The 15,653-nt window shown below is 41.9% G+C and overlaps 1 protein-coding gene across 1 annotated transcript in view; it reads left to right on the top strand.

Moving 5' to 3' along the window:
• cntln (centlein, centrosomal protein) overlaps positions 1-15,653 on the top strand; it is a 101,658-nt gene that overhangs the window by 74,532 nt on the left and 11,473 nt on the right. Inside the window, exons 23-25 of the mRNA XM_056409530.1 lie at positions 221-358; positions 2,154-2,339; positions 10,501-10,698. Coding sequence (XP_056265505.1) covers positions 221-358; positions 2,154-2,339; positions 10,501-10,698 — 522 coding nt within the window. The remainder of the gene's footprint in view (positions 1-220; positions 359-2,153; positions 2,340-10,500; positions 10,699-15,653) is intronic.

Raw genomic sequence — 15,653 nt, 5'->3', positions numbered from 1 at the left:
AATGAGGTATTGCAGTGCTCGGTATTCCTCGTATCCCGGATAGTATGTTTCCTAGACGACTTGAAAGGAAAATAATTCATTGTGATTGGTGTTGCATCAGCTAACTTTATTAATTTGAGTAATCATATTACTATAAATGACTTGAGTTCCTCCATCACAACAGAACTGCAGTACCCCTGCACCATTGCTCAGCTTTCCCCTTTGTTCCAACTTTCCACAGGGGAAGACTTTCTCCGAGGAGGCCACCAACAGGAAGGCCCTCGTTGAGTCTCTGAAGAGGAGACTGCATGTTGCAACCACAGAGAAAAGCCAATATGAAACCTCCTGTAAAAAACTGAAGGAGGACCTGGAAAAAAAGGTAGGAAACTAGAGTAATATCATATGAAACATTTAAAACGTTTTTAGAAACTTTCGATTTGAGAGGCAAGTTCAGTTCAGTTACTTCACTATATAGGAAGTACTTGTTCCGGAGCTCTAGAGTGTTTATTTGTCTTCCATTTATTTATTTTTGATGCATCAAGATGAATCGACAATCACATCGTATAGCCCTCGGAATCGAATTGAATTGTGACGTGCCTAGAGATTCCCACCCCTGTGGCACACTGCTCCGACATGGAAAAAACACATCATATCACAGTTTAAAAGCATTTAATTCAAAATAAATAGGTTTTAGTATTGGGGAAAGTAACTTCCATAAATCTTTACACCGCCTTCGTCTTCAGGTAAAATAGCACGATTCAAAACCTGGGAATGTTGTATGTTTTGTTTACTTGCATCACAGTGGATTAAATAAGCTTGACACTGATCAACCTAAAATGACTTAATTGTTAAAGTAAAAGTACGAACATTTCCAAAATGTATTCCAAGTTGTAAAACAATTAAATGAGATAAAGCTCAAAGTGTGCAAACTGCTTTTCTTTGTGATAATATTATCTTAATAAATAATCTAATGGCAGTTGAAAAATTCAATATAGCTGCAGCTTGCATTCACTTTTCCACACTCGTTTTGTCTTAGTTTGTTATATTTACATTATTACATTACATGTCATTTAGCTGACGCTTTTACCCAAAGCGACTTACAATAAGTGCATTTAACCATAAGTACAAACTCAGAACAACAAAAATCAAGAAAGTAACAATTTCTTCAAGAAAACCAAACCACAAAAATACCATAAGTAAGTGCCATTGAATAGCCACTGAAGTGCGAATCTTTTTTTATTCCAGATATAGTCGGAAAAGATTTGTTTTTAGTTTCCGGCGGAAGATGTAGAGACTTTCTGCTGCCCTGATGTCAGTGGGGAGCTCGTTCACCACTGAGGAGTCAGGACAGCAAACAGTCTGGATGTAGTCGAGTGATTAGCTCGAAGTGATGGAGTCACAAGTCGATTGGTTGATGTCGAGCGGAGGGAACGGGCTGGGGGGGGGGTTTGACCATGTCCCGGATGTAGACGGGGCCCGATCCGTTTCGCAGCACGGTACGGAAGATCCAATGTTTTGAAGCGGATGCGGCTGCCACCAGTGAAGGGAGCGGCTTGTAGCCTGTTTTTCTGCTCTGCAGTAACATAGCCACGAACAAAGCTATGCTAAACACATTTCATTTTCTATAAATTGTTCACAATTAAAGTCACCCAATATTTTTGCATTAAACAGTTTTCATTATGAAATTGTTAAATTCGAAAATGTTGGGTTGGCAGCAATTTAACGCAACTATATCTATCCAGTTAAGAGGCAAAACAGTAAAAAAATAAATAAATAAAAAATACAAACAGGAACGCAGGAGAGAAAGTATACTTCAAACCACAGAGATTCTGTGGGTAGCTACAGATGAACTAAGAGCAGAAAACACAACATCACACACACCTTTCTCTCTGGTCTCCTGCACATGTTGAGTCTCGCAACACACACTTGTTTGAGGGGGATAAGGCGGGTCGGGTCGCCACTGGTTAATTAACACAACTCGATAAAAAAAATGGAAACAAAAATCGTATATATGTTGCTATCATTAGACGCACCACCAGTAGGACTTGGCAAAGTCTAAAAATGTCAAATTCTACAATTGCCACAAATGTCTCACAGACCTTAGCCCACGCTCTACTTCCTTCAAACAATTGTTTGCCGTCAGCTCACCAGTTCTGCCTGCAATTCCTTTCCAGGAGCAGCGCATGCACGCCTTGCAGGCTCGAGTGGCAGCCAGTGAGCAGGCGCTGGCTGCACTGGAACAGACGGCCACGGAGCAAATGGAGGGGTTGACTCAGCAGAGCTCCCGTGCCTTGGACAGGACTCAGAGACAGCTCAGCCAAGCCTTCTCCCAGCTGGAGCAGCTTCATTCTTTCATCAAGGTACTGTTAAAAAGTGGACAACGGGCTGCAAAAAGAAGTCTATATATAGATCTCTGTGAGAAAATGACTACTTCTCACACCTCAGTGAACATTTAAAACATGAGTTTATGGTCTTAATTGTTAGTTTCAAGTCTTCGTCAATACAGTAAAATGGTCATTTTGTAAATGGTGGTCTCATTAAGAGTAAATGAGACAATAAATCACAGCATGTTTTAGGATGAGGCTAGCTGGTGATTGACAGGTTGCTACCACGGTATTGTCTGGTCCGTGTCTTCGCTTTAAAACTTGAACCTGTTCACGGTGTGTTTTCTCTTTACGAAAGTCAACTGCAACATTTTGGTCTTTCAGCGATGGGTCTTCGGTCTATTCGGGTATTACTTGTTGCACAAAACTAAGATGGTGATGGCCAGAATGTCAAACTGAAGGATTCAAAACGGTAGTCCTCAAACAAATGGGTGACGTCACGGTGACCCCGTCCTCTTCTTGTGTACTCGCCTCTATGCACAGCACCCGCTGTCGGGTCCGTCTTTCCATTTTCCCCAGAGAATGAGGGAGTTGCTTTTATGTGAGAGTGGGTCATGGAGAAGAAGTTCTCTGGCTGTTGTTTGGGCCCCTGTGGCAACAAACCGTTAAAGGTATCTTACCTCGAACATAGATTGGGATGAACAGCCTGTCTCGTGTTAACCGAAGTGGTCTTACATTTTTTGGGAAAGTCTAAATGAGGCTGACTGCAGTCACAGCTCTAAAGGTATTCCTCGTGTCCCTCGCCAACTGTTGAAAGACAGAGGAGGCGGGGCCTTGTTGGATGCAGATTGCTAGAGGAGTGGAAGATTTTCTCTGTTAATCTGGAAAGAAGGAATGAAGTCTCTGAATCGAAATTGCCTTCATCGGTTTTATTCCTTGCAAGGAGGAAAAGTCCGTCGCAGCTCTCAGGGAACTCTGTGACACAAGATTCAACGAACAACAGTCACAGCCTTCTTTATACAGATTTAGGTTACACCTCCTGGTCAAACAAACACAAGTGTTGATTCTAAACTATATGACAACTTCAAAGACGAAGTCTTCTCTCCTACATCCTCAAAGGTCAGCTCCTTATCTTGATCAGGCCCCCGAGAACTTGTATCTGCTCCTCCTGACACTATCTGGTTCCTAAACCCCCCCGTAGTGAAAAACCATTAGTTTTATGACGGCAGGCTGGTCCTTCCCTTATGTTCCCGCTACCCCAAATCACTCTCCCGATAAACTACTGATCACCTAAACTATACTTTCACATTATATGACATTACTATATTCTACCATTACACTAGCAATCCAAGTTGCATGTATTTTACGCTCTGAAAAAGGCTTATTACCGTGTCCCCTCGGATGTCTTGTGGGATGTCTTGAGTAATTTAGGGTGATTGCAAGTTTTTATTCCAAGGATTGGAGCGTGTCCGGTTTGATAGCCTCAGGATTTATTTTATAAAGATGTATTTCTGATGGCGTCATTCGACAGCGAGCTTTAGTCTGGTGTACAATGGTTAGGATGAGGGTCAGCACCGATGTGTCCGAGGTAACGGTTCAGTGGATCGGCCCCTGCTCCTGGGAGAGAGTCACTGTCACTTCCAGGTTTCTCAGAGTGTTCATAAGTGGAAGTCAATGCATTGCTTTACAGCTTGCTTCTACGTCAGCCGTGCCAGGCACAGGCTGAACCATCAGGACACGTTGAAGCTTGTGATGTCATTTGATGTTCATGTTTTGATGCTCTGACATCTAATTGAGCCACCAACGAACCCTGCAATTCATAATCCGCTTTACTTATTGACAGTGCTTGGAGAGTGCTGTCACAACATATTTACACAATGAGATTTGTAATACATATTTATTAGCAATGTTGATATAATAACAACATAGGTAAAGGAAATGAAACAGAAGAGTAAATTCAGAAAATTACATAACTTGATTATAATGTAGCTTTTAAAACCAGGAAAAGACATCACTTGTTGTATCCAAAAATCAAAGACGATATGTATTCTCATATTACAATATCAATAAAATATAGATATATTGCCCAGCACTTCCTCCTGAGCTGCAGAGTGACACCGACATGTAAACCACCGCGTTGTCGCCAATGATGCGAGCATTGAACCAGACCGTTGGGCGAAGCTCTCAATTTAGAAGACAATCAACATTTCAGCCACATGAGGTCTAGGGAATAAGAATATAGAATTTAAAAGAAGCCCAGATTAAAACCTTTGATACTTCGCATCAAAATGAACCAGTTGAGAGAATTCCAGCTCCAGACAAATTCTGTGAATGTCCAACTGGGAGGAAACCCGACCCATACACTGGTAAGACTACATATCCCACGTGGCCTGGGCGAGTCTCGGGATCCCCCAGGAGCGGCTTGGAGATGTGGGCCGGGGGACAGGAAGTCAGCGCTGCCTTGCTCAGCCTGCTCTGCAGACACCAGAACCGGATCCCCCATCAGTGTCAGCAGATGGATGGATTTGTAACAATGTGTGGATGTGCCATTATGCATTTGCACTTTCTTCTAACACATAGCGAAACACAGGCCACCACTTTGAGAATACTGTGTGCTCAACAGGGAATGGGCACGATTGTTTTTGTCTCGGCCTAATCCATCACCTTGAGGTGTGTTTGTGTGTCTGTCAGTCTGCGTGTGTGTCTGCCAGAGACTGATAAAGACTGTCCATCAACTCCGTTGAGCTGACACCTGTCTATCAAAGGAGCAAACAGCTTGGCAGAGATAGATAGTGATGGCGGTGTATTTGCACACGCACATAAATCAAGTGGCAGATCACAGACACAGTTGCATTGCAATTATCTTTAGTCCTCACAAGCCTAAAGAAATTACTGACACTATTCTTCTTCTTGTATGGCTCACTTACATATATTGCTAATTGGAGGTGGATAGGATGCGTTTCATCTTGTTTAGTTTTTTCTTAACCTCTTATTTCTCTCACACAGCATAACCAAACGCATTTATGAAAAGACGCGCATGCATGAAACCTACGAATAACCTATAAATAGAGGCTGTATTCCATGTGAAATGCATAGATATGCAGTTCACGCTCTTATAACTGCTTTCCTCCATTCCCATAACCCAAGGCTGGTGGGGCCATTGTGTTGTTGTTGTTGAGGATTCACATCAGTGTTTGCCTCCCCCTGGCTCCTGTGATTCCCTATAAGAACACCAAGCCCTTTGATTGGACTGCCTGACGTCCGGAGGAGATTTACTCTTGTCATGTATTGATCAGGACCGGAGGGCTGCATGCGCTCGCGTGTGTGTAGATGTTTCTTTGTGTGTCTTTATGAGCTTGTTTTTTTGTTTTGTCCTTTGTGCCTGTTTCTGTGTGTGTGTGTGTCTGTGTCTGTGTCTGTGTGTGTGTGTGTGTCGATTTTCTTTTTTTATTGTGTGCCAGCAAACCCTTTTGGCCCCTACACACGCCCCAGGCTGTAAGCACTGCTATTGAACTGCTAAACAGTGGCCCTGCATGTAGTGACTACTTCTCTAACACACACACACACACACATGCTAACGGTTCCGGTAATTCTCCTGTAAAGAATGTGTTTGCTTGGCTGGTCATCCCTGATGAAAAGTAGAGGATTGTGCAGATTTTGAGTTTTTCTTCTTTTGTATTTTTTTGATAGAATTACTCGAATTTGACATAGGCCTTAGATATCAAGTAACCTATCAAACAATGATGTCACAACACATTTACCTCTGATTACTGTTAGGTTGTAATAGTTTATTTTGATCACATCTGCAGAGTTCTTATGTTTTAAATTAATACATATAGAAAGATATTATAATAGAAAATATTAGGGAGAATATTGATATTGTTATTAATGTATTATGAAGCATAGGGGTAATGTTTACTCTATGCAAATGTAAATGGCAAGAATTAATGTATATTGCATGAGAGTGACTGTATGTTAGTATTATAGATTGACGAGGCCGGTTGAATTCCGTCAAGTGACTTACAATAACAAGGAACTTTTATTGTGAAAGTGACTTTAATGAGGACAATAACAAGACGGGACTCTTATTGTGAAAATACTTGTTTAGCGACTGGACCGGAAGTGACGTTTTGACCGGGGCCAGTGATTTGGAGTCTAAAACTCCGTGGATTAGAGAAATCGGGTCTCTTCTACAGGTATCCCCGATGCCGCAAGGCTGAGGGGGCGGAGGAGCCGGGAGCCGAGGAAGAGCGCCTTGAATGTTTGTTTTACACTTCCTGCCATTAAATGTTGATAACTTAATTCACGCGCGTCCGGAAGCCTGTTTTCCATCATCTGCGAAGTGCCCAGTTTCAGAACTACCTTACATTACCTTACAGCAATTTTTGAACAATTTGTTCAGTGTCTTCTGAAATTTTTTCTTCTGACTGAGACATCGGCGTTCATCTCCTCCTCCTGACGGGCCTGCTTTCGCAAAAAGGCTTCACAGCCGTGTGTTGTCAGCTGTGCCCCAAAAGAGGGAACGTACCACTACAGGTGTGGGGCGGGAAATGCAGAAAGACCTTTATTGACTCACACACATACACAGCTCAAAGTACCGACATAAAACTTTGAAATACCTGTTCATGTTTTACGCATGTCATTTTACATATTCATTGCGCAGATTCTTGATTGAGCTTGCCATCTCTTACTCTCTCTCTCCGTGAGTTGAGCTTTAAAAACAATTGCTCAAAATGAAAAGCTTTTTTTGAGCTTTTTTTCTTTCTTCTGTGGTATTGCAATTGTATTTATTCTATTATTTGAATATTATTTATGCAGTGATGACAAAGATTGGAGTCAGTGTGAATTATTTATTTATATATTTAATATTTAAATTCTTTAGATCTCGCTGAGTCTGATGAGCGTAATCACGTAAAACTCTTCAGAGGAGCCCCCAGATGAAAAACCAATCTGATTGAACCAATTTAATCCGAAAGAAACTGTCAGGAAAAGAAAAGGAAAAAATCAAAAGACCAAAGCTGGATGACTGACAGGCGGGATCCAAACTGGCTGTCTGTGATTATGAACTAACCAAGTTCAGAAAAGTTCAGCAAGCCCATAGCACTGTGGGTCACATGGCTTGATGGCATTGTGATGAGAGCTGAATTTACATGAGTTCCACCACTTTGATCATTGACTCAGGTAAAGCAATTGGATTGGATTCAATTTATTGTCATTGCTATTGCTAGGGTACAGAGGCAGAATGTAAAAAAAATAGTAAATACATTTAACATTTACATCATCCAGCTCACTCATGCAAATGTGTTTTTGTTGTTTTCATTGTAAACAAATACACAACATCTTATATTGTTATATTACACTTAAATCCTGGTACCTGGTCACATCAATTTGAACGCTTTGGAAATGACCAATTAGGCCAAAAAAAAAGTCATAAGTCCAGTCTGACAATGCTTTTCTCTCAACGCCTCAATAGGTAGATCTTGCCGGTCATGAAGGCGGAGGTCGGGGATCTTGGGCTCAAAAAGGTTGGTGACCACTGCCTTACAGTATACCTTCCATATACCTGTACATCATTAAACATCTCACTGATGTTTGTCGAGTATGTGAACAACATTGAACAGAATTTACATTTTTTTTTACATCCATGCCTGACTCATCTAACAAAATAAAAGCTTTTCTTTTTTCCTCCCGCTCTGCTCTTTATATTTCCAAATAGCCCTTTGTGTCCTCATGTGTGTGAAGAGGTTCAGAGGTAGCTAGTTATTAAAGAGGATATATTTTTGCTGCTCATTTGATCCCCATCTCTTTGCCCTAATCCTCGTCCTGTCTAAATTGCTCCTCTGGCAATTGTGAGTACTAGTCAAGCGAAGAGCTCATGGCAAACGCACAAAGACGCAACACCTTCCATGTATATATTTGAATAGCTTGTGTGTGTTTGTGTGTGTGAATGCCGGCATATCCCCCTCCCACCCTTTGTCTCTCCCAGGGCTCAGAATGAGTGATAAATTCACCCCTTAATCTCTTTCTGGATTCTTCCACATGCAGGGTTTAGGTCAATTGAATGTAACCCTTGAATCGTGACAGTGCATATCTATGAGGCTGTAAATAAAAGAATAGGATCTCCGACTGTTAGTTAATGAGCTGTGCATTCCTTGAGGGTAAACACAGCTCTGAGATCACCAAAAGGAGCTGAAGCTGCCTTCCTTCATTCGGAGCTTGACGAGTGCTGTTCTGAATTATTTATACCAACATAGTCATAGGCCACCTATGAAACTGGATTTGAAATTAAATGGAATTAAAATGCTCCCCTTTCTGTGATGTAGAAGGGGCACGTCTAAAGCATCTGAACTAGGAAATGTACACTTTTCTTGTTTTAAAGTGTTTGTACATTAGACTTTAATCAAATGTTAAAATCTATGAGTTGATTTATATAACCTATGTTGTTGTTTTTGTTGTTTTTTCTATCTGTATGGTGTGGTAGTTGATTTTCGTTAAACAGACTGGTCACAGATGAGGTTGAAGTCGAAAATCAATTTAGCAGAATTCTTTATTGGACATGAATCACGGGAGGAAAAGCACAGTTTGCTGGAATGCAGAATTTCTTCAACTCTGAAGAAACCACAAGATCTTTATACCGTAACCCGCCACATAGAAGTGGATGCATGTTTATGTCCATTTATTTTAAATTTAGATTCTAACCTAGAGGTCAGTTATTTACATTTCAGGGAGAGATGGTGAGCACTGGCATATGAAACATATGGAGATGGTCAGAATATAGAGATGGAAGACATTGATCATATATGGAGATGGTCAGAACATAGGCATGGAAGACATTGATCTCTAAATAAAAAGAAGTTTTCCCCACTGATCAACCAGCTACACCTGTTCTACTTGAAGTTCATTTAAGAATACCAGCATGTATAATTCTACAACAAAGCTGGAATTATAATAAATTGTGTTGAGACCTCTCATAAACTGCTACAAAATAATAATAAAAATTAAAACAAATTATTATTATTATATTATTACACTGTTATAAATCTTAACATGTATACAGGATATAAAACATCTCCACGATGGGCATCATATAATGCGATGCTGTTGGTGTGCATTTGCATGTCTGAATGTCTCTGCTTGTGTACAGTTCATGTTGCTAACAGACAAATAGCAACACTCCACAGACTCCAGCTGCGAGCCTCCAGCCACTCATTCGGTTCTCTCCTGTGAGGACCACCACTTGCTTTGCAAACAGCACCTGGTCCACCTGTGTCAAATTACGAGAGCGGAGTGGAGATGTTTGCCTCAATTCCACATTGTTCATGTGCGATTACCCTCGTTACTGTCATGCACTTGAGTGTTTTCGTATGTTTGTGCTTGTGTACGTGTGCACACGCTGCACTTCTCTCTTGCTCGGCCGTATTGTGTAACGTCCAAGAGTAAGTCGTACTTCATTTTTGTTTTTGTGTACAGCAAGTTCTCCCGTCTCTCGCTTTCCGTCTCTCATCTGACCATCTATTCCAAGGTCAGCTTTTCAGCAAGCTTACTAGGGAATGATACAGAAGATTATTGCCTCGATCAATAAGCTCAAAATGAAGCAAAGGGGAGTTTAGTTTATTGACTTTCTCGTGTACAGTGGCAGTTTTAACATTTAATTGTCTCTCTGTATTTAGAGCAAACTCCCATTTAGTGCCCGACAACTGTGCCATCCCAGGCCTTCCTCGTCTCGCTTGCCATTCACTCGGGCACCATTTGAAGCAGCCCCTCGTAGCTTAATTATTAACAGTGTTATGCTGCGCTGTTACACTGAGAGGCATTCAGAAAGCAAATAAATAAATGAATGGCTGTATTTTCCGTAGCTCACTCTCTCTCTCTGATTGCGTGATACTCCGTCTTTGGAGATTTTACCAAAACTTGGGGTACGTTTGGTATCAAAGCTGTGTTCCCTCAGCTTTCAATCGACAGGGCAACAAACCCTCAGGTCCACATTCCTCCGAGGGAGCGTGAGGCAAAACTGAAGAGAGTCTGAGTGTGTCAAACTCAATATTCCTCCATAATGTACTAGGCCTCTCTGGTGCATGCTTGATCAATTTCATTTATTCATCGGCCAGCCAGAGCTTTCCCTCCTTGTTTTTCTATATCCATTTCATCATCTCTCTTCTTTTTTTTCTCTTCCCTCCCCCCCACCCTTCCCCTTCAGGCCCTGGCCAGTGAAATACTTTTAGACGTTCAAGAGGTCAAGCAGCAGTTGATGAAGAGGAGGAGGTTAAGGCAGGCCAATGCTGTGGCAGCAAAGGGCAGCCTCTCAGCCAAGTCTATGATCAAAGCCAAGTCCATCGCTGCCTCCATCCTCGATATGTCAGAGAATGATCTTGCGGACATAATGGACCCTGACCAGGTAAGGCCAAGGGACAGTGGGTCAACATTTTATATAAACGCTAACTTGAGGATCTATATTAGGCCTAGATTATGCCCAGAGCACTCAACATACCTATAATAGATGTTCTGTGCTGGAACATTTCAAAACATGCAAAAGGTTTTCAGGAGTTTTGGCTTAGTGATTGCACTAGAGGACCGGCAAAGACATTATATCATCAATATCGCCTTGTAGCTTTGGGTATCTTTGGGGTCAATTGAGAATAAATGAGGCACTACAGTCATCTGGCAAAAGATGCAGGGTTTCCACCAGAAGGGTGTTGACGAGGGTCCAGTGGTGGACAGAATGCTTCTGTCTCACCTTCTCTCATTGATATGCAGGTGGATCATAGAAAGTTAGCAAGGTCCAAGACTCTAAAGGCCACACCAACACATTCTCACACCAATGCATCAAATAATGCCGCTCAATCAGAGCTCCAACGCTTCAAACACACCAAGACGTGTCGCTAATAAGTTGGGAAGCAAGTTGCAGTGCAACAGAGGAGGATGTGGCTTCATGTGTAAAGCTGGTGCTCTCGACAAGATCAAAAACCCATCAACACCTCCAGCACCTATCAATGATATGAGATGTAATACAGCACAAGTTGAGTGAGTACAACTCTTTTCCTCCGGCTGAAAGCAGTCATTGAATTGAAAATCCTTGCTATTGACGGTCGGCTGTTTGCAAAAGTCAGAGATTCACACTTGTTTCCAACTTGTTCAGGCCTTTCTCTACCATAGATCATACAGAGCTATGTCATCAATTAGCAATACCTTGTTACAATCAACCACCTACCCCTGGGGACTTCCTCCCATCTATCACAAGATGAGAGCGCTCGGGGCACTTACTCACACTTGAAACCAATTTGAGCCCTTTGCAGCCCAGCTCCACCCAGGAGATGACAGGGAACAGTTTCTCAATTGACAAAAAGTCCCCCTCATTGGAGCTGAAACATCTGCCTCTGAAAACACTCTCTCCACCACTTGTTTTCTCTCTCATTTTAATGGTGGTTAATGGCGTGCTGCGTGGTGCCCTAACACGGTGGGTGTGTTCTTCCTCTTTACTTAATTGAACATTCATACTCGAGATGCATCGATAGTAATTACTGATATCGGCCTGATACTGACTCAAATAGTTGGATTGAGTATTGGGACAATGGGGCAATCTGTTATAAGATACTATTTTCTTTTTTATATCCATTTTTTTGTTCGTTATTATATGTTTTAAAGAGTTCAGAAAGTGATGTTTAAGTACAAAGTGATGAAAAATGATCTCGGTCACTTCCACACAGTGAGGCATATAGCTTATTAAAAACTGGTATTTGGATTGGGACTCAGTATCAGGACCAAATAAATCAGATCGTGAATCCCTAATTCATAAATCACAGCACTGTCGAGAAGGAACACATCCACCACAAAATCCTACGTCACAGTGAGGTTAATAGTTTAGGTGCGTTACTGTGTTCCTCTGATTTCGAATGTACATCATGATAAAATGTATATGTGTCCACTACCATTCAAAAGTTTGGGGTCACTTAGAAATGTCTTTATTTTTCAAAGAAAAACACTGTTTTTTCAATAAAGATAACATTAAATTAATCAAAAATACACTCTATACATTGTTAATGTGGTAAATTAATATTCAAGGTGGAAGTGTCTGGTTTCTAATGAAATATCTCCATAGGTGTATAGAGGCCCATTTACAGCAACTATCACTCCAGTGTTCTAATGGTACATTGTGTTTGCTAATCACCTTAGAAGACTAATGTCTGATTAGAAAACCCGTGCAATTATGCTAGCACAGCTGAAAACAGTTATGCTGGTGATATAAGCTATAACTGGCCTTCCTTTGAGCTTGAAGTTTGTAGAACAAAATTAATACTTCAGATATGAATCATTATTTCTAACCTTGTCAATGTCTTGACTATATGTTCTATGAAATGTTCAATTCATTTGATAAATAAAAGTGTGAGTTTTCATGGAAGACACGAAATTGTCTGGGTGACCCCAAACTTTTGAACGGTAGTGTATATTTAGGTGGATGTCATTGGGAAATGTCTATTTCACATGTGCACGAATTGAAACGCTTGCTGGACATTATATAAGACATGTATGGAAGTGTGTGAGCTTTTTTTTTGCACAACCCTTGTCGATTGTATGTATTTCTTTTGGACTTGAGGACGTCCCACGAGACATGAGGTTATCAGGATGCCCCAGCAGTCTTCAAGTCCAACACACAGCACGCGTATTCCTTTATTCACTCGTTGTGCGATGCCAGTGTGCTGAAGTAGAACCCTTAATAGGGTTTGGTTTCAGTCTTCACTTTTACTTTGCCAACAATGTGAGCATAAGTTTTTTTACATTGTATTGGACTGGTGCTTGGTTTTGAAATCAATGTACTTTTGAATATAAGGCATATACGACTTTTACTTTATGAATGAGTCCTTGTGGTGGTCACATTTTTGGAAAATTCGGGGAACAGGGACCACCATCTTTTCCAAACGCTGCAAACTATGTTTTCTGTCTTCCTGGATTTGTTGATTGGTCCCTGAGGGGTTGAAATTCGGTTTTGTCTCGGCTGTTTGTGCAGCTGGAGTTATAGACAGCATAGCACCTAAAGTGTTTTCAGCTATGGGAATATGGAATTTGTTAATTAGCGTTTTGTATTTTGCACGTATTAATTGATTTTCAAAGCTTTTTATGAGTCATACAGAAATGTACAGCTGCTCCCTTACGCACACCCAATCAATGGCATGTATGTATATAGATGCAGAGAAGGCATCAAAGTGTGCTCAAACGTAAGTGCTCCACAGTGTTATTTGCCTCTTTCCATTCCATAGCGGGTAACAGAGGACCAGAGAGGGCCGGGCTGCTCCAGGCTCCCCTGGCAACTTGTTGTGGAGTTAATGATCCAGATGTAATAAGGCTGTAATTGCCACACCAGTTTGTTTTGCACCTAATGTTTGATGGAGGGTCAGTGCTTTGTTATATTTCTACCAAGGGTGGGCTAGCACACTCACACACCGTGTTCACCCCTGCGGCAGGCTGGAAGGCAGTAGTCACAAGGAGGGCCCACTCTCTCACCCTCTTTTTCTCGATCGCTCATATAACCACACGCTCCCCGCCCCCGATCACTCCTTACCTTCTCAGTTACTTAGAGCACCAGGCACAATTAGGCATGCACTGAAATTAGAGAGCAACTACTACCGCCACGGATAACACATAGTGTCACGGCGCTATGAGAGTGGACCCAAAAGCACGACTCAGACAGGAGTCGCAAAGATGACTGTCTTTGGTTGGAAACAGGCTGGGTCAAAACCGGGAGATCAGTCGAAGAAGCAAACAAGTCCAAAAAGGGGCAGGGCAGAGAATCAGAGGTCAGGGCAGGCAGGGTCAAAACAGGCAGGTCAGGAATATACTCTAATAACGCTGGAGAACTTGGCACGAAAACACAAGACAATCTGGCAGAGGACAAGTGGAAGTGAGGGAGCTAAATAGTGAGGGACTAATGAGGGGATGCTCTGCAGGTGAGAAAGGCGTGAGGACCAGGTGAAGGGAATGAGGGACTAACGAGGTGATCAGAGGCAGGTGAGGGGAATTGGACTGACGAGATGGTGTGACAGGATGAAAACAACTATTACAAAAAGGAAGGCGTGGAGCCAAACTGTTACACATAGAGGGTACCAGGAAGCTGTGGGACACAGGGGAGAAAGACATCCTTAATCCAAGCGTCAACACTCCAGATCTTTCTAATTTGCCACGGATACAACCAATCTTAACAGCCTGGCCACTGCGTATCTTTACCTTCGCATTGAAAATGCGGAAGGTTATGTTTTGATCGCCGTGTATTTATTTATTTATTTATTTGTATGCGTGTTCCTCGCATAACAAAAACAGTTTTAAACCGAATCGCATGAAATTTGGTGGGATGATTGGTTATTATCCGGGGACCATTTGATTAGATTTTGGGATCAATCGGGTCAAAGGTCAAGGTCATAGAAAGGTCAACATCTTCTTTTTACCATAGCACGGCCAATTTTTATCCAATTGGCATGCAACTAATGCCAAAATGTTCATAATTCAATGCTCAATCTTGTGATATGCGAAGGTATGCGCTCCACCGAGTGCCCATTCTAGTTGTGAATTGTTTTGAGTTTTGTTTAGAAGAAAGGGCACATTGCTTTGTGTCGTACAAAAGTTAAAACACCTTTATTGTGGCCGTACAGTAAAGAAATAGACACATGAGCATAAAATACACCATATATAGTGAAAATAAATGAATTCTATATTTCCTTTTATGGTGCTGAATTTTGTTCTCATTGGTGAAATGTGTGTCATCAGCTGCTCCAGATGAAATAATAGCTGTAATATAATTAGTCACAGTAAAAAGCTCAGCAGTAATATTGCAAATAGTTTAATCAGCTGAAACATAGGTGGTCAGATTGTTTTTGTTGGTCCACATTCGCCTGTCTGACTCGCTCGGCCATTGCTATGAATATTGGGTGATATTCAGAGTGCACTCTGGTGAGGTCGCCACCCAAAAGAGAACTCTATTTAAAGTTCACATAAGTCTTCATGAGCCCCCTCGTGGACTTTTGGCATTGGGCAGCCCGAGCCGTCCCACGCGTCACAGCACCAGCCTGTTAGGTCAGGCATCCTGCAAGTGCAGGGACTTTTAGATTCTGCCACACACACACTTTTTCCTCCCCCTCCTGCCCTCCCCGCTTCCCTGTGAGGCGGTACAAGGCTTGTCACATCATTTCCAGCGGCTACACATGGGGTTTGAAGTGAAGAGGTAACGCATTAGTGCTGAGGTGTACATGGCTACGCCGTCGCTCTCCTTCCTGTTCATTAGCGGTAACAAGGCTACCGCTCCGTTAGGTCTTTAAACATGAGCAGCATGCAAACGTATTCCGGCGTACCTCGCCACTGAGTCTC

Source organism: Pseudoliparis swirei, chromosome 24 (assembly GCF_029220125.1).
Source record: "Pseudoliparis swirei isolate HS2019 ecotype Mariana Trench chromosome 24, NWPU_hadal_v1, whole genome shotgun sequence".
NCBI classification, from domain to species: Eukaryota; Metazoa; Chordata; class Actinopteri; order Perciformes; family Liparidae; genus Pseudoliparis; species Pseudoliparis swirei.
Note: the sequence above shows the minus strand (reverse complement) of the source record. Positions and strands in the feature narration are given on the sequence as shown.